Below are 17,369 nucleotides of genomic sequence, written 5' to 3'. Positions count from 1 at the left end.
CCCACCCCACCCCACCCCACCCCACCCCATCCACGCTTCTGCCAGGCTTGGGCCTCGTGGCCACGCTGCCTCTGCCACCTCGTGCTGCCTCCAGCTGCAGCCCTGCTGGGTTTCAGGACAAAAGGCGATTCCTGCGCCCCGGCACTGCTCAGCAGACCTCCCACCAGCCAGCCCGAGGGGCAGCGGCAGCACAAGCCCAGGCAGAACTGCACTAAAATGTTTTCTGGTGGTGTCCCACGCTGAACCACCTCACCCAGGGTCAGACCAGCAGTGCCAGGAACAAGAGGGCAGCGGCACCAACTGGATCAGTGCAAACATGCAGAGCACGCCCAGACTCCTAGCGGCTGGGCCAACCTTCCCCAAAAGATATAATTACTTGAAAAATACCCTCTAACTCATCATCACTGGAGACCAGTCTGCCTGAAATTATTACCCCTAAAGAAGTAAGAGTAGATGTTATCTGAAAGAACCAGCACAAGACCAGTGCTCTTCAAGCAGCTAGCAAGGCCCAGGATTTTTCCTTTTAGGAGCTGACGGTGGCATTGGTGTGAGTCAGGCTGGGAGTCAGAGCACGCTATGCAATTCTGTAGGAGCAGATATGAATATAAACACTGAAGAAAGTGGCAAAGCAGTAATAAGTACAGATGCACACAGAGGATGAATCATTTAAAAGCAGGCCGTAGACAGATTAGTGCTTGATCAGCAGCTCGTTTTGTTTTGGCCTAATGCATTGCAGTGATCAAACAAAAGAGTCTGAGCAGCATTATCCACAGAGCACGCTGCTGTACCATATCCACACTCGAGCTGAAGAGGCTTTTGAAACTGTCAGGACATTTGCTTGGTCCCACCCAGCCTCCCCAGCACCCTTAGGATGACTGGTGTCAGCTAGCCCGACCATTGCTCCTCAGTCCTTCAAGCACTGCTTCCAGGAAGACAGCTCCAGCGGGTATGTGCGCTCGCAGTACTGCTGCTTTTGTACAGCACCAGCTGAGAGCAGCGAGTTAACTGGAGCATGTGCAGGTTATTCACCAGTGCAGCCGGGTCCACAAGCAGCTGATTGTTGGAGGCCCAGCTGGAAAGCTAACCCTGCATTGAGAAGTATGCATTTAAAAGTTTCCCTAAGGGAAAAAGCTTTAAACGTAATTGGCCAACTGCAGCAGCAAGTGCCGTACCAGACTTTTCTCCTGTACAGTGTGCTCAGCCATACAATATGCAGTGACTCACGGCAAATTAGATAGATATTTATAGCTGCATTTCTTTTAAGTCCTGCAGTGACAATACAAATGTGACCTCAACAAAACTGAGGAGAAGCAGCGTTCTCTACTACAAATGTGGGAACGTGAGGGGGAAAACTCTCTCTGCAAAGGCATGAGCAATTACATATTAGTACCACTTGGAAACCATGAATCAACTCACACAATTTAAGACTGAGCATTTAACTGAAGGAAATGGTGGCATCACCGCCCCTGGGGGTGTTCAAGGAAAGGTTGGACCTGGCGCTCAGGGACATGGTTTAGGGGGTGACTGTGGTAGCATGGGGAGGTTTGGACCAGATGACCTGGAAGGCCTTTTCCAACCTTATTGGTTCTACAAAGTGGTGATTCTACTACCCCCAAGTGTTTTTGCCACAAGGATGGCAAAGATAACAGACACAAACAACTGATAAAATTTTTTTTATTATTCACTTTTGAATTCTTTTACACTTTCCTGATTATTTTGTGTAAGGTGAAACTAGAACTGTTTAAAAGACATACACAAATCTAGTACATCAATAACCAGGTTTTTCTTTTTTGCTATACTATTCTCACAACCACGTGTGTGCTAGGCAATATAACCGTCACAGAAGCAAACTTTAGGCAGAATACTGGTCAGTAAAAACAAAGCGAAAAGAGCTACCAGATATACAGACAGGCTCGGTTCCACATTCACTACTGCATTTATCAAGCGCCAAGTATTAACTGCACAATTTGTTCAGCTAGTAGAGGGGAGTTTTAAAATCAGTGCATGAAATTCTCTCTCCAGCAGACGGATGGACAGACAAACAGATGGATCCTATACCTAAGTGGAATGTGAAGGCAGGGGGATGATACCGCGAGACTGATAGGTGACTAATCCTAATCTTTTCCACTGCATTATTCACGCAACTCTTATTAGGTTTTATTTAATGGGACATGTCTGAAACGTAACTAGGTGAGGACATCGGGAGCTCAAATATTACAAGCATTGCAAATGTGTAAGGTCTGCATTCCAGTACAGTAAGTGGGAAAACCTGAATATTTGAGCCAGATCTTGGTATTACCAAAAAAACGGCAGATGAGCTGAAGACCGCAAGAGCACTGGCAGCTCGCAAACATCCAAGACAGAAACCAGTCCTCTAGCAGATTCAGGTCTCGCCTACCATCCTGACATCACCCACACCGAAAGGATGATGTGTATGTGGGAACCCAATTGTTTTAATGGAGTTTAAGCAGGTGAAAGGGTCGAGGATGAATAGAGTCCGATGGGAGAAAATTTCTATAAAGCAAACTTAAAGATGGCTTGGTGGACTACTTAAAAGGCTTTCAAGGTAAAATCGAAATGGGAATACCATGGAGTTTTCAATTCACCCACGAGTAAAGTAATGCTAAAGTGGCAGATCGCTTCATGGTATCATCCAAACTAATAAGGCCATTCAAAAAATTGAATCTTCTCCTATTGCAAGTCCATGGTAGCGAACCAAGAATTCTCACTACTGAAGAATATCTAAGGTATAATTAGGTACTTTATTGCTGTGGGAAGGGGCTTAGTCATGCATGTTGTATGGACATGAAACCACTTTTAGAAGTCAAATCCCAGTTATCTGCCAGTGTAAAGAGTTTGGAAATCAAGCTGCTAACTCCCCCATTACCCTCCTCCCCAAAACAAACCCAATCCCCAGAAAGACAGGATTGACAAAGTGAGCTTTTGACTGAAAGCGGTGCCTCAGACTTGGTTAAAAATGTCTACAAAGTGTGCCTGTTAAACTAACTCAGAGCAGCGTGTTACTAACTGGAATGCCATACATTGGATTGTTTTCCTTCCATGCCCCAGTGTCACAATAGAATCTCTATAACTTTCTGTACAACTTTACAACAGAATTGTACTTCGACTATTTTGGTGCCAGATTATGCTTGCCATTGTTACATAATTGATGTCTACTTTTCTACCAATAAGAGTTTTGTAAAGTCAATTGCAATCACAAAACCCATAATCACAGTGTTCAGTTAAAAATATAAACACGGTAATCATAACTGTAAATGTTCATAATAGGAAAATTCGGAATGCCATTATAATAACCGACCTCCATTTTAAGTACACAAAACACCAACCAACCGTTTTTACCCCACAGACAGTTTTTGCTACGTTGAGGTTGTGAAAGTCGATGTACTATTCTTTTTGCTTGTCGCACAAAGGGATATATGTGTAGGATACAGGGTGACATTGAACATATAGTGAAGCGTGACAGCCATTAGTTCTCTCCTTCCCCAGCATCCCCTTCATCTCCCTGGTTTTCCGACGTCCATAGCTGTAAGAAAATACAAACATGTTTATGCTGAAAGCACACGGTTAATTACAACTGTCAGGAAAGGGAAGACAGTGCAATTAGCAGTAGCTGCGCAATTTTCTCAGCTAAGAATAACAGAATTGAAACCTAACAATAATTGAAACATTAACAGTAAAAATAATGAACTAGAAAGTGGGTAAAGGATTACAAGGAAAAAGCAAACAAAGGTCTGCAAGCTGAATGCAATCTGTTGAGAACAGACATATTGCACTTTGTGTTACAAAAAGGCTGAGTTTGTTACAGTGGTTAACAAGCGATCTCTGATCTAAACCAGCAAGTCTAACTGGTCTGGTTACAAAAAGCAGCACAGTTAAGACATGCAGTTAATGCTTCAGAAAAGGCAATTTTAATGGCACAGGTCTACATAAAGCTTCAGCTGCTGAGTCCTACTTAGTGGAGTCCAGCAGCCTAAAGAAGTACCAGCACAGAACACAGCAGTTTGCCCTGTAATACTTACAGTGAGGTTGTCCCTAAGCAGCTGCATGATGAGAGTGCTGTCTTTGTAAGACTCTTCATTCAGCGTGTCCAGCTCTGCTATCGCCTCATCAAATGCCTAGAAACACGCAAGAAATTTTTACTCCACTCTGAACACATTTCTGCTTCCACAGATCTTGTAGATCTGCCACAAAAGCTTTGTGACAAAAGCTTCCAGTATTTTTCTTTTTCACCAAGGGAAGAAAAGTAAACCAACGTGAGCACAAGAACACTAGATGACCGAAGTCTTCACAAAAGGGGCCAGATTAAGGCCACTCTACTGCCATGCCAATAGCAAGTACTGAAGAGGCAAGCACACACACACTGCCATTCTGAAGAATGATTCACACAGCTCACAGTCAGGTCTAAGAGGAGCACTTAACAGCAATGCCTTCATTAAAGATGAAGGCCTGAGTGGTTTGAAGTGCCAGTAAAAGAGAAAGGTACCACCATTACGTTGATATACATTATACATGTAAATGGCAAACAAGGGGGTTTTGACAGTGACTTCTGAACTTGAGAGTGAATTTGGAGTAGAATGCTTTGGTTTTGTTTTGTATTTCTTTTCAAAGGAGCAAAGGGAATCAGGTACATTTTAACAGAGATTAGTAATGCCACATTGCGCATCTGTTACACACGACCCATCCGCTACACATGAAAGCACATGATGCAGGTCAGAGCCATGGTAAGCGTCCTCTCTCATTCAGGTTTCAAACAGATGTAAGCATATGAACTAAAAACACGAATAGTAGCAGTATTTTACGAAGCAAAACATTTTTAATTTTTTTTTTTTTAAACAGGTTTTAGCCTTCTCCCTATCTGGCACCATATAAGTTCCATTTGGTCTCTAGAGAGGCACACACAGTTGCACAGTCAGCTATGCTATAGTCATAACTCAAAAAGACAACACTTATTTGCAAAGTGATCAAATTTAAAAAAAAAAAAATCACTAAGAGCATTCTAAGAGAATGACATGGACAGTGGAAGAGGTACTCAGTCTCCCCTTTCACTAGATCAGCTGCCTTCGCAAATTGCCTTTGCTTAACTGAGCCAGAGTAGCTTAGCCTTAATTAACTTACCCAAAAATACACTAAGAAGACTATAGTTTAAAGACAACAGCATTTGTAAAGGATTTCATATGAGAATGCGTAACTATCTGCAAACTACTGTCACCATGTAATTATCTCCTTAGCTCCCACAAGAACTGGTGATGTGAGGAGTCTGCTTACCGTCTTTGCCAGGTTACAGGCTTTTTCAGGAGAATTGAGTATCTCATAATAGAAGACAGAGAAATTGAGAGCCAGACCAAGTCGAATGGGGTGCGTTGGCTGCATCTCTTTCTTGCTAATTTCAAATGCCTCCTGGTAAGCTTGCTGAGAGTTTGCCACTGTTGCTGCAAGAAGCAATTGCAATCATATTCACACACAGTACATCACCACATTTCATGGGGGAAGCTATTGTATTCTTTGTCTAGACCATCATGCCACTAGATATTCATAGAATTGCAAACATGAAAGCTTCTTTCAATGATTAAGAGGTAAAAGCTTACCACTTGCTGAACTATTAAGGCAGAAATATTTGTTCAGCTAAAGGTTGGAGCTACTGACGTTAAATTCTAAAAAATCCAGACACCACCATATGGGGAAAAAGAGGCATCTAAACTACCAGTTTAAACACTCTTGAGAAGGAAATTTTAGCAGGTAGGCCGCGAATTCTGTGTTTCAGTTTGAGGTTTCAGAATAAAGACAACTGTCCCTTCCCTTGCTAACAGGTAACAGTTTGACATCATTCTGGGGCTTAAGGTTGCAAGCTACTGACCAGATCAGACACTCACCAAGAATTCAGGCTGTTGCTTTAACAATTGGCTTAGTACTCAGTAACCCGATATCTCATATCTGAATGCAGAAAGCTTGCAAATAACCAAGACTTGTGAGCTAAATTCATAGTTTAAACAAAAGACGATAGCAACCAAGCTTTTTCCACAAGAAACAACACATTTTCTTCCTCCATACTCCAGAAAAAGGATTTTACGTTGTGAAATGTGCTTAGAAATCTGCCACTGATGTTGCGACTGCAAACAGAATCTGACTTGAACATCTGTCAAACAATTCTATTAATTTCAGTGAAGTCTGTTTCTCTAAAAGTGACCTGCACTGCACTCATCTTCAATACTATTGAATACTATTGAAGAAAGAAATATTTCACGTTAGGAGAAAAGGACCCAAGTATTTTTCATACTTTATTCTGCCCAGCCCCCAACAGAATGAGAAGTTTCACCTCCACTTACTTTGCTTGTTGTCCCCAGACGCCACCTCTGAGAGGTATCTGTAGTAATCGCCCTTCATTTTCAAATAGAAGACCTTGCTTTCGGGCTGCGTGGCGTTGACAATAAGGTATTTATCCAGGAGTTCCTGAGAAAGGAAACACTTTTTTTTCCCCAAGTCATTCAAATAATGTCTGAAACAGCCTTCATTACAATGGTAAACATGAACTGTTAAAACATTAACAATGACTTATGCATGCTCATGCATTAGTTATATTGATGTTCCCTAAACTCAGGAAAAAAACTACTTGTATCCTAGTCCCTGGAAAGCAGCAAACTTGCTACACTGAGGCTGTTGACAATTCACACAAGCTAACAAAGGGCAGCAGCTCAACATCAGCACAAATCCAGGCACTTTTCCTGCCACGAACTTGAATTCTATACAGAGCAGTGAGACTACTCGTAACAAACTGATTCTATCTGCAGCTCCAGCTGAAGAGTGGCACGGTCAGCACATGTACCCTCAGGAAGAGATGCTGTCAGTACTCTCAGCCTTTGCAACTGTTCCTAAGAGCAGATCTTCAGCAAGATGAGCAGCAATAAATAGGATCCCTCTCATCTAAGTGGGGAAAACAGCAAAACTGACTTGGGAGGAAAAATATAGACCTTATACTTCCACCAAAAAGGTAGTACACGAGCTTCACGATGTCAGCATTCATTGACAAAAGAATTTACAGAAACAGTCGGCTTTTTAGCAGGACTTATGCTAGTGCCCCAGCAGGCCTCAATTTGTTTTCATGGTAATCACTAGCCAGCAGTTAGGGGTCTTCAGTATTGCCTTGCCTACATCCTTCTGCTTTTTAACAGAAACGTTCTTTTGTAACAGCAAACTAATGAATTCCTGAAACTAGACAATTTAGGACTTAGAACTCAACTCAAAGGGAGAGATATGCAAAAATATTCCCCTGCTACAGTGCTGCAGTATCCACAACCTGAGTAAGATTCCTTAAGCCTCTCAGAAGAACACTGCAGTACTAGTTACTGTTATTTTTCCTGTTTGATTATTACCAGAACATCATTGCAGATATCCTGCAATTCAGCCTCAATTTTCTCACGATATTCTCTTCCCATCTGCTGTTTCTTCTCATTCCTCTCTGTTTTCTGTTCAATGCTGGAAATCACACGCCAGGATGAGCGACGGGCACCGACCACATTCTTGTAGGCAACTGAGAGTAGATTCCTTTCTTCGTTGGACAGTTCATGCCCCTGCTCGGTGACAGCCTTCATAGCAGCAGCCATGTCATCGTAACGCTCGGCCTGTTCGGCCAGTTTGGCTTTCTGTACCAACTCACTTTTATCCATGACTATCCTGTAATTAGTGGGGAATAAAACCAGAAAAATATTTGATTGTCTACACAGTGGAAGTTAACATTGAGGGGTAAAGCACAACTCACAGGTGGTAACAGGTGGACAGTTTATCAACTGGAATAAATATGAAGGTTTTGTAAAAAAAAAAAAAACTCTTGACAATAACTTACACAATTTAGAAATTATACATAATCATAACCCTGAAGGCTCATAAGCATTATTCTTCATAATGCAGAAAAATGCATGTCACCATGAGTTTAAGCACAGCAATATGTTCCCTGTGTAAATCTCTCCCTATTCCCATACAGGCCATAGCTCAGCCAGGGAGACAATTCACGTATTCGTGTCCTAATGCAGAAACCAGCAGGGCTTTTTTTTTTTTTTTTTTTTTTTACCTGCATTAGTCTTCAACAACAACTGTTTAAGAGTATTAAATGACTGGGCAGATCCTCCCCACATCAGCAGCTGTCTGCACACTGCAGGAGCTATTTCTGTGGGGTTAAGTGAACCACACCCAGTACAGCTGCACCTATGGACAGCCATGGAAGACATATTTATACTGTCCTGCTAGATATTTTTTTTATACGTGCTTCAATGTATATTTAATAGACAATTCTATACACCTAGAGTGGCTGCAGCCTTCAGTTTCCAAGAGCTTTTAAGTAACACTGACATTCACAAAGACTCAGTGGGATGTGGCCCACATGAGAGTCACTACTGCAAAACCAATTGCTCGTATGGAAACAACTTGTTTATCATCTCTGATAACGCAGTTTAGCATAGGAAGCCAAGAAAAACACATCACATGGCCACTATGCTGCTGAGGAACTGGAGCAATGAAAAATGAAGTTGGTAAAGAATGCGTCTGGGAGGCAGACTGAGTGTTGCTTGCTTCTACAGGATGCCAACATTAATCAACTTGGAATATAATGTTGTTAGTTCAGTGGCCATCACCTAGGCCTGGGTTCATGGGAAGGCTGAAGTCTCCTTGTTTTCATCAAAAAAAAGAAGTGGATACCTCAATTCCTCAAACTCCCAGGTGTCCCAGATTCATCAATATCCAGGTAGGCAGATCTGCATTTTCAGACAGACCCAGAACTGTCGTTCTTGTTAGTACTGAGCAATAACGTTCCTCTCTTACTCCCTGAAGTCCAATCAGGACTCCCACTGTCTAGATCAGAAGCTTTCAGACTGAGACCTGAACAGCCTAAAAACAACTCTAAAAGAACAAGAAAAGCTAAATGAGAACGGTAAGTTTACATTTAGCTTTCACAAGCTTCTGTTAATTAGGCAAGAGACTATGTCTCTATTTGAAACAACGGTACACTGGTGCATATATACGTACACAAAAAAATAAAGAAACAGCAGCCATTTACCATTGAGAAAACCCGCTACATTTGTAACTGGTGCATCTATCCAACCTAGTCAACCACTCCCTAAACTCAGCATTAAATTTAGATTGTCCGTAACGTGGGAAGTAATGGCATTTACTTACCCCCCGACACAGTACACCTGAAGAATGCTTTTCATACCACAAGAGCCAACTTTAAGTAACAGCTCACCTAAACAAAACACTTCCAAAGCAGTTCTGATTTCCTCACTGTCTGCACAGCTTATCAGAAGCAGTTCTACTGCAATCTTCTTCTCTCCCTCTTGGGGAAAGTGATTGTTTTGTAGAAGCAGCCTGTTTGTTGAAGCCCAGAGACAAGAAACTCCAACAGTTTACATTTTGCCATGGAAAGGTCAGTATCGTCTTTGATCTGCGTTTTGCCAATACTGTTCTAATGCGTACTCAAGTTATCCATGCAGAATTCTGTTTACAAACAGCATACAGTTTAGTTTTGAAATGGCGTAGAGTTTGTTTTATCAAGCTCGCTGACATATGCATCCACGGATGCGAGTCAGTTCATGGCAGTCAATGGGTTCGTATAAGGACATGTTAAGGAAACCAGACAGGACTGCAAGGACAAAGAGCTAGTGGATAAAAGAGCTCCAAAAACCAGCTTAACGCATCATCAGCTGTACAGCCAAAACACCAGCACAAAGCATTAGAATGCTGTTTCTCAAACAATAAATTTATGCACATCTTAAATGTGACTCAAACTGATTACTGAAGATGGAGCTCCTCAGAACTTCACTGGTTGACGAATTGAGAATTCACTATGCAGGGGCTTGCACTGTTTATCTTAATATCTGTACCGTTTGTTAGTAGTTTTTCCATGAAACTAGAAGGTACTATTCCAAAAAATGGATTTGACAGAAATTAAATACAACAAGGAAAACATCGCCCACACCAAAACGTCTGCAACCCACCAGTAAGCCTACCTTTATTTCACTCACAAAGCACTGCATAAAGGAACACTTAAAACCTTCATTTTATTCTCCATCGCTTACCTTGTTAGAAGGCTGGAGAAGAGCTTTGCAGAGCTATGCTGGCTTGAGCTCCAAAAGAGGGAAGTGTTTGCCAGAAGGAAAAAAAGATACAAGGAAAGGAGTGATGTTTGAAAAGGCAAAGAAGCAACTATCAGTTATAACTGGTCCCTCCCATAAAGGAGATGAAAGCCACGCTCTAACAATGGAGCAGTGTGCCACAGTCTGAAACAAGCAAAGCCTAGAGCTAAAAATAGTCCAAGGCCACAAACAGAAGCCATCTCACAAAGGTTACCTGCAGCTAGGAGCGGAACACACAAAGGTGACAAACAGGAGGCCGACAGGAACCATCTATTCTAGCACTACTGAAGCCATGCCGTGTTGGCAAGGGGGAAGAGGGGAGATGGAGGAGCGAGGACGTGCAGATCACAGCCACGGAGGAGTCCCAGAAGTTGCCCGCTCTAAGCAGAAGATTCTCAGATGTGTTAACACACGTAAAATTCATGGGGCTGCCCTCTTCAGAATCTATCAAACCACAGCTTAGTGGCCTTCCACAAGGCAGTGGCTGGACACTATTTACAACAAGGAATGCCAACCACTAGCCCTCAGCCCACAGTACCAGCAACCACAAATTCAGAGCACTGTAGTTCCCCACACTCTAGATAGGAGATAAAAAAAAAAAACACTCTCCCCAGTACAGCCTAAGGTCTCCCAACCCCTATTACAAGTGCATAATCACATGTATACAGATACAAAAAGATTACAACTGCTTACTTCCCACCTCCAAAAATAAAAGGCTGTGTAGGTGAGATCTGATACAATCAGAAAACACCAGAGGTCAGAGCCTGTCAAACGTTAGTTTATGAATGGCTGGCTAATTCCAGAAGAAGCTGCAAAAAAGAGAAGGTGTGACCAACCTGGAAATGACACCTAGAGGCTGTGTGCCCCCAGAACTCTCAAGAGCGGATGGATGCACAGAACTGGAGGTCTACATCTCAGCACCAGCTGAGGAGCAGAACACGTAGGTAGTGTTCTTCAGGAGACTGCGAGTGGTGGAGGACTGCATCTTGCTACCCAGCAGTTACTACATCTGCTCCACAGCCTTTATTGTTCCCAGGCTCAATGAGCTGTTTAGGCCAAAGCCAAAACAGATGAGAAGTAACCGTGTTTAAAGTCTGTAGAAACCAGATGCAAACTGACAGTGAAAAAAAGCCTGGCTTATATAACATATTGAGCTGATAGGACAATACTAATAAGCCTACGGTGGCCTGAAGTCTGCTGCTCTCCATGACCTGATCTTCTGATGCTAATTAAGTTATTGATTTCTGCGTATTGTTCTTCTCTTTATAGCAAGCATTAGAAGCTGTCAAACAAACACTTCCACTTCATTAAAATCCTGGTGAGAAAGCAGTGCAATTACTAGCTTGACGTATCAGTCGCTAACGAGCCAAGCAGAGATGCAGGTTACCAGGCTGCTTCACTACCAAAAAGGGACATAGAACCAGGTTTGGTGAAGTGTGACACAATCAATTCTCAGCCACCATCTTTGTAAATCCATTCAAATTTTTCCATGAGAAGTAGAAATTTGGTACAAAAAAATGTAGTTCAATTCTAACAACACATGAACATGCCTTAGAGATTTCTGGATGGGCAATATAAGTATTCATGTGAGGAAAGTGGTGTCTCAAAGTACAGTTTGATAATTACCAAGACTAAATGTTTGGAGACAGTATTTCTGAAACAAATGGCAAATCCTTCTCCATGCTTCAGGTACACACATGCTGACACTGGAGCTGCAATGCTGGCAGAACTGCATGACATTGCTGATATTCGCTGTCCAGCAGGCACCACCCCCAACAAACATCCCTTACAGGAAAGGAACGGGCTCCTGATCAGACTGCAAGGAACCTCCCTTTCTTTAGCTGAGCATCAGGCATCTCACTTCATCAGCTTTGTCTCTCTGCTCCAGCTCCTCCAAAGGTAACCACGTATTGTTAAGCCACTGATCAGAAAATGGACACGTCTGCTCTATCTGACCACTGAAGCCCTTTACATATATAAAAGTTCGGTAAAACTTACTGCTAACTTGGCGAGGGGGAAAAAAAAGTGACTTCCCAGTTCTGACACTCACTGACCTTGTGTGGCACATAACTTCAGCCTCCTCTGCATCTACTGACTCACCACATGCCCTGGCCTTCAGTGCAAGTCTTTAACGATTAACGTTAAGATAAAATTAACATTCAGTAAAGCCATGCCTCCACTTGCTCTGCTTACCTTCTACCATCATTAATTGTTGTTTCCTAAACCTGACCAATACCATTTTGGAAAAATTATACGCAAGGCTTTCAATCTCTGTAGACAACTGTAGATTTTTCATCAGAGGTAACAAGAGCACGTAGGGACACCGATATTGTACAGACAAATTAAATTTATGGCAGTATCCTTGCTCTTCTTAATGCCTTCTAAATGAGGAACTTCAGGCTGACAAGCACTGCACTGGAACTTAGCGCAGGAAAGCTGCAGGTGGACACAGGCACACAGTTCCAAAGTACAACATCCTCACATGGTAACATCTTTTTGTTCCAACCAGCGTAATTGTTTTTGACTACAGTCCAGGTGGAAATAGTGAGTTACCCCCCAAAAATCTTCCTCTGGGCACAAAATTCATGCCAAACTAATGCATACATATCACAGGTAAATCACTTTTGTTAGCAATAAACTGAGAATATTTATATTGCAGGGTGGGGCAGAACGTGTGGCCATAGAAGAGACACACTACTGGAAGGCCTGGTCTCGCTGGGATGCAGCGGGGTACCCGGAGGATCAGAGTACTAGCTTTTTACCTCGTTATTCAAATAATTATTTTCTTAACTCCTCCTCATCCGAGTTTATTCGCATACAGCACAAAAAGCTGCATACTGGCAGAGGCCTGCTTACAAAAAAAAGACTCAACATCAAAATAGCAGAGATCAGAACATGCGGTACTGACATAATGAGGTTGAGAAAACTGCACTAGGCCCATCTGTGCACCGAGTCTACCACTTCACGGGTACCAATCCGATAAACAAAGTATTACACTGACACTGAAGGACTGCAGAGATAGAGCCAATGAAGGAGGTATTGCTTCTTTTTTATCTTCTAGATCAATTTACATTTCCGTATTACTTTAAAACAAAAGCCAACTTCTGACTAAGGTGCTGCGGTAGCACATGTGCGAAACCAAGCATTCCAACCACTGATGCTACAAAACCTGCCAAAGTTTCTCAAATTCACTTTTTTATGTAGGGATTTAATTTTTTTTTTTTACAGTACTGCACAACATGCAATTTGTTTTTCTACTATCATAGAAGTTGTTTTAACTGTTAACGAGGAATTTAAGCAACCAATTTATACTGTAATGGTTGCATTAGACACATTTTTGTTCCCACGTATTAACAGAGTGACTGTATGCCATTGAAATGTGATCACCCTAATTAATATACAATTGCACATACCTTAAATAAAGCCTAGGGTTGTTAGCTCTGGGTTACTGCCCAGCCTTCTTATACATTGGGAGTGGCTTTATGTACCCTTCTTTCCCTTTGCAGTCCTCCCTAAACTCATCTCTATTCCCAAATGGACACGATGAGTTAAAATTGGAAAACGCCATTATTTTGTTTCCTGCGAGCATTCTGTGATCACCTCTGTTCCTACGTGAGCGAGCTCACACAAACTGCCATAGAAACAGAACCGCCCCAGGGGGTGGAAGGGGCCTGACGGGCGCGGGTCGCTCCCGATTTGGGGAAAGCCGCGAGAAGGGCCCCGCGGCGGAGCCTGGGCAGGGTGCAGTAAGGCAGAAGCCGTCGGGAGGAGGAGGAGGGCTCGGAATCGTTCCTCGCTGGAGGCCGGCTCCCTCCCCTCCCCGCAGCAGGCCAGATGAGCCGAGCCGAACACTCCAACGCCCGGCAGGAGATGGCGCAGGGCGGGCGGGGGCCGAGGCTCCGCACAGGTGTGCGCGGCCGGCCTCGCCCCGCGGGCGGCTCAGGCGGGCGGGGCCGGGCCGGGCCGTGCCGGCCGCAGGGGAGGAGGAGGCGGCGGCCCCGCCCGGGCCCCGCAGCGCAGGGGCGGCAGGGGCGCACCGTTACACCGCCCCCCCACAGCGCTGCGGGGCACGGCCCGACGGCAGAGCACAAAAAGCGGCCCGGAGCCGCCCCGCACCCCGCGGGGCCCTCCCGCCGCGGCCTGCAGCGGCCTCCCCCGCCCGGCCCCGGCCTCCCGCGGGCCCGCGGAGGCGCTGCCCGCCCCGAGGGGGGCTGCGGGGAGAGCGGGGGGCGCCCGGGGAGCCTCACCTGGCGGGGGCGGCGGCACCGCGGCCTGGATCCCGGCGGGCGGAGCGGCGGGAGCGCACGCACAGACACACACACCCTGCGGCGCTGCGGGCCCGCTTCCGGCCCCGAGGCCACGCCCCTTCCGGCCCCGGGGGGCGGGAGTTGCGGGGGGAGCCGCCTCCCCATTGGGCAGCCGCCGCCGCGCGCCAGCCGGCTCCCGGTTGCTATAGCAACAAGGGGGGGTGGGGGGGGAGGGGAGGGGCTGTTGGCGCGCGCCCGCGCGCGGGGAGGGGGGGGGGCGCGTGCTCGGGCGCGTGCCCGCGGGGTGGCGGCGGCGCGCGGGGGGGGGGTGGGGGTGGGGGCGGGGCGGGGCGGCCGCGCGGAGGGAGCGGGGCGGGAAATGGCGGGCGCTGGGGGCGGCGGGCGGGGGGCGGCCTTCCCGCGGGTCAAACTGCGGGGATTCAGTCAGCAACACAACCAAACCCCCCCAAAACCCCCCAAAATAAACAAGAGCCTCATCTGCCGGCTGGGTGTTGTGCAATGAGGGGGTTCTGTGCAATGAGTGCCGTGTGCTGGGCGGTGGGGAGGGGGCGTTTTGGGGGGCCTGAGGGGAAGCCCTGAGGGGAAGCCCGGCTGGGTCTCCATGGAGAATCTGAGGAAAATCACTCACTTTTACGGCTGTAACCCCACGGGACACGGAATGACGTGACCCCCCCCCGGAGTCACAGATTTGTAGCAGTGCTGCCGGTCAAAGCTTTGTTCCCGGGGCTGAAAAGCAAAAATCCTTTCAGTTACAGGATCCTGGCATCCAATGTTCTCCCTCAGATAAAATCCCGTTCCTGTCAAAGCTGCTGTCAGACTTGTTGGCAGTGGGAGGACTTGTGCAGTTTCCTGCTTCGCCTCAGTCCAAAGGTCAATGACTTTGGAAAGTCAGGAGGAAAACCACTCGGCGCCCATGCTTTATCTCCAGCCACGAGCACTGATTCAGCTGGAGCAGTTCTTACCATCTTTCCCTTGTTTCTCCTCCCAGGACCAAGCTTTCTTTTCCCCTGCTCTTCTCAACAGGCCTCATCTCCTTGGTTTGCACCCCGGGCTGCTCCCAGCGCTCTTGCTGACCTGTGGAGGTGCTGGGAGAGCTGGGAGAAGAGCTCCTAAACTTTGTGAAATGACAGCCATTATCTCAGGGACATGCTTGGTCCATGAACAAGCTCAACGTGTCCCCAAAAGAAGCATGTCTCAGGGGAACACGACCATCGTACCTGGCCCTGGCAGCTCATCCTGTGGATGTGCTCCAAGATCCTGCTATAGAAAAAAGAGACAGCCGACGGGGAGCCACTGTGGTAGAGGACAGGGTCGTGGTGTGGACAGAGAGCTTTCGTTCAGAAATAATATCTTGATAAATTACTCAGTTTTTGTAATTATTTTTTCTGTCATTTTATTTTGGAAGCAGCAGATCTCAGCTGATGTAGCTACCAGAAGCAAACAGGTGATGGCACTGCATGATCATCGTCCCTGCAGTGTAGGAATCCGTGGTTGCCCAGCAGTCTGTCACGGAATAAAAAATTCTCAAAATACTCAAAATATAATTGTGATCTATTAAATATAGTTTATTTCTTGATTCTTCTGTTACTTCGTTTTCTCTGTCTTCTGCTCTATCTTCCCTATCTCTTTGTGTTCTCTATCTACAGTCTGCACATTTCAGTTGTTCCACAGCTGGATCACATAGATCACTAAATCATGTACTAAGGGTAAGGGATGAATCCCGAGTGGTATCAGCATATTGGTTTATGGCATCTGCCATGGCTTCCCTATTAAAGCTGGTGAAAGGATGCCAGCAGGAGCCCAGGTGGTACGTTAAGAATTTCATCATTTGTCAGCTCTGGTTGTGGGGATGCTTGGAGTTGTATATGGTGGAGATAAGAAAGGAACCTAGTAAGGAAGCAACACTGAAGACAAGTGGGGAACCACCTTCATCAGAAGGGATGACAATCAGTGTCTTTTCAGATGGATACTTCTGCAATAGGAAAGAAAAAAAACCCAAGGGAAGAATTTCTACATTTCATGTCTGTCTTGTGTTTTCTCTCTGTACATGAACTGCTTGTGACATTGTGAACAGCTGTGACAAAGTTAAAACTGGAATTAGATTAGTTGGAATTAAATTTGCAGAAGATACTAGTACTTCTGAATGGACTGAACCTAAACTGGGATCGGGGATAAACATCTTGCATAGGATAGAATTAATATTAGCACTGTCAGTAACTTTAATTATAGTGACATTTAAAGCAAAGAGCAAAAGGTTTTTCTCGTGGTCTCTGCTAGTTAAATACTAGACTAAATAATACTTTCTTTGGGCATCTTTCAGTTCTTCCTTCTGTCCAAGGAATGCAAGTGGTTTAGTACAGATTTCTATTAAATGCAATTTGGACTGAGGTCAAAATGGCCATTTGAATTTGAAGTTGTTTGAAGGTCTGAAGGTGACTTTACAGAACACAGGTAAGAGCATGACTGCAAAGAGACAGAGCAACATATAGCAAGCGACTGTGAGAGCAAGAAAATATAAATGACCTAAATAGTATAAAATAGAATGATGGGAAATATGGGTAGAATAACTGTCTTGGACGGGATAGGAATTCAGCTCCAGGAATGCAATCTTGGCAATAGTGTCCCAAACAGAGAATGCTATTTCTGGGGAAGTGCTCTGAACTCTAGGTCATGAATCAAACTCAGGTAATTTATGTTCTGCTCATGAGTAGTGGCAGTGCAGAAAACAAACATAAATGGAACAGAATATATCGCTGTAAATTTTGGAGCTGTTGAGACCTGTAGAGTTGCTGTGCACTTCTGATGCCAGGTAATGGCTAAAAATACCAAGCCAAGGAACAAACAGCAAAGTCTTCAAAGCTGCCAGCTCAAGGACACCCAGCTTCCAAGCAGGGTAGGAGAGGGCTGGAGAAGTAACGTCCCAGCCCTGGTCCGTATTTATTAGCTGTTTCTGACAAGCCCT

General features: G+C 45.0%; 1 protein-coding gene across 1 annotated transcript; it reads right to left on the bottom strand.

Moving 5' to 3' along the window:
• Positions 1-1,658: 1,658 nt before the first annotated feature.
• Positions 1,659-14,486, bottom strand: YWHAB (tyrosine 3-monooxygenase/tryptophan 5-monooxygenase activation protein beta). The gene is made up of 6 exons (XM_084296467.1): positions 14,387-14,486; positions 7,389-7,689; positions 6,345-6,468; positions 5,287-5,450; positions 4,041-4,136; positions 1,659-3,544 (listed from the first exon to the last, which is right to left on the bottom strand). The coding sequence occupies exons 2-6, from the start codon at positions 7,680-7,682 to the stop codon at positions 3,488-3,490; spliced, it is 735 nt and encodes a 244-aa protein (XP_084152593.1). The 5' UTR covers positions 7,683-7,689; positions 14,387-14,486; the 3' UTR covers positions 1,659-3,487.
• Between the last annotated feature and the right edge of the window lie 2,883 nt (positions 14,487-17,369).

This window comes from Netta rufina, assembly GCF_964035555.1.
Source record: "Netta rufina genome assembly, chromosome: 16".
Lineage (NCBI taxonomy): Eukaryota > Metazoa > Chordata > Aves > Anseriformes > Anatidae > Netta > Netta rufina.
Note: the sequence above shows the minus strand (reverse complement) of the source record. Positions and strands in the feature narration are given on the sequence as shown.